Source organism: Nematolebias whitei, chromosome 10, assembly GCF_014905685.2.
Source record: "Nematolebias whitei isolate Nwh7 chromosome 10, NemWhi1, whole genome shotgun sequence".
NCBI classification, from domain to species: Eukaryota; Metazoa; Chordata; class Actinopteri; order Cyprinodontiformes; family Rivulidae; genus Nematolebias; species Nematolebias whitei.
In genome coordinates, this window is record NC_056507.1 from 565,195 (window position 1) to 567,033 (window position 1,839).

The 1,839-nt window shown below is 43.7% G+C and overlaps 1 protein-coding gene across 1 annotated transcript in view; it reads left to right on the plus strand.

Moving 5' to 3' along the window:
* Positions 1 to 1,299: 1,299 nt before the first annotated feature.
* LOC119415884 (ceramide kinase) overlaps positions 1,300 to 1,839 on the plus strand; it is a 28,217-nt gene continuing 27,677 nt past the window's right edge. Inside the window, exon 1 of the mRNA XM_037683056.1 lies at positions 1,300 to 1,634. Coding sequence (XP_037538984.1) covers positions 1,499 to 1,634 — 136 coding nt within the window. The 5' untranslated portion in view covers positions 1,300 to 1,498. The remainder of the gene's footprint in view (positions 1,635 to 1,839) is intronic.

The window sequence follows — 1,839 nt, forward strand, 5'->3', positions numbered from 1 at the left end:
GGCAGGTCAAGAATCACATGTTAAGATAGAAATAGTATCAAATGAAAACTATTCAATTTTAACAATTCATTTAAGGAAATGTTTGTAAATTAAACATTAAATAATAATATTTGACAAATAAATGAACTCAATAAAAAAACTCAGTAAAAAAATTCTCATATAAGTAGAATCAACATTAAAACCACAGAGCTTCTGATAAGAAATACATTATTTGCCTTTTTACAAAGTGAGTTCACATGGGGGTCAAAGGTCAGTTTGTCATGGAGAACAGTTCCCAGATGTTTATGTTGATGCACCACCTCAACAGCTTCACCATTAATGACCACGGGAGCTGCAACTGAAGAGTCTTTTCTGAAATCAATGACCATCTCTTTTGTCTTAGAAATATTTAACTTTAAAAAGGAAGACTCAACCATTCAATGAAGTCTCTGACCCCAGGACCAGGGTCTGGGTCATCACTGCTGAGAAGAGACAGGATGACAGAGTCATCAGAAACTTTAAAATGTGATGCTGTGGGAACTGGCTGCAACTATTGTTTGTATATAAAACAAATAAAAGGGGTGAAAGAACACAGCCCTGAGGAAAACTGGTACAGTGCTCATGGTAGTTGTGCTCATGTTGTTATAATTTATTTGTTACAATTATCAATTCATCCAGCCTTTATTTCTACAGGTTAATCCCACTGAGCCTTGAGGACTCATTTACAAGAGAGACCTGATTTCAACAGTGATGACAACAATGGACAACAACAATAGACAGTCACAAAAGAGGCATATTGGGCTGAGATGGTGTAGAGGCAGGGCAGCCGGCCGGGACCGAAAGTCCCACGTTCAATCCCCAGTCACTGCACACCTCGTGGTGTCTCTGGGCAGCACACCTCATCCCCCAAATGCCCACTGCACCACCTGGTGGTGGATGGGTTACATGCAGAAACTGATTTTGCCATTGTATGGAAACATACAGTGATGACATTATTATTAAACAAACTTAAATATCTCTTTTTTTTATCAAAACAAAGTAGCAACCAAAAGGACAGTCAAAAGGAAAAGTAGCAAAAAGAAAAAAACAGGTAGATTATAAGGCGGTGTAGAAAACTAAAAACAGGAACATGTGTGCGTTGGTTCTTGTCAGGATGCACTTGAACAACATAAACACTGACACCTAATAATCCCTGAACCTCTTTCATGTTCAAAAGGATCTCCATGTCCTTTTGACTTCTGTAAATGCTCAACATGTTCAAGACTCTAGGAAATAACGACTTTCCTGTGAGCATTTGAATGCAACACAGTGCTCCTCCTACTTCCGGTGAAAAACCGCTATCTGTCAGTAAAAAACACAAGCGGACTGGAAACCGCTACCCGGACCTGAGCTGCAGGTTTTCTGGGACTGAAGCGTCTTCGGAAACCCTCAGACATCATGCCCAGACGGACGTAGCTGCCCCGGGACCGTCGCTGCCTCTTCAGCCGGCTGAAGGACGGAACGGGACGGACACAATCGCATGGATAGGCCGGGACGGCTGCTGCTGGTGTCCGAGCTCCGCGTCAGGAACGCGGCGTACAATGTGAGCCTGAGCCGGTCCCTGCTCGCATGGAAGAGACGGGCCCCCAGCCCACTGTACCACCCGTTCAGACCCAGTAAGACCCGTTCTTATGTTCCGTCTGTGTGCGTCTTTAACCTCACGGTGACCTCCGCTGTGGAGAACACGGAGAGGACATTTTATTTAATCAGGAGGAAACAGATGTTTGGACTGCAGGGAGACTTCCGGTTTACCTGAGTCTGTCAGCGGCAGACATAAAGGCTGCTGTCTGCAGATGTGGAGTAAATGCAAACATCTGTTAG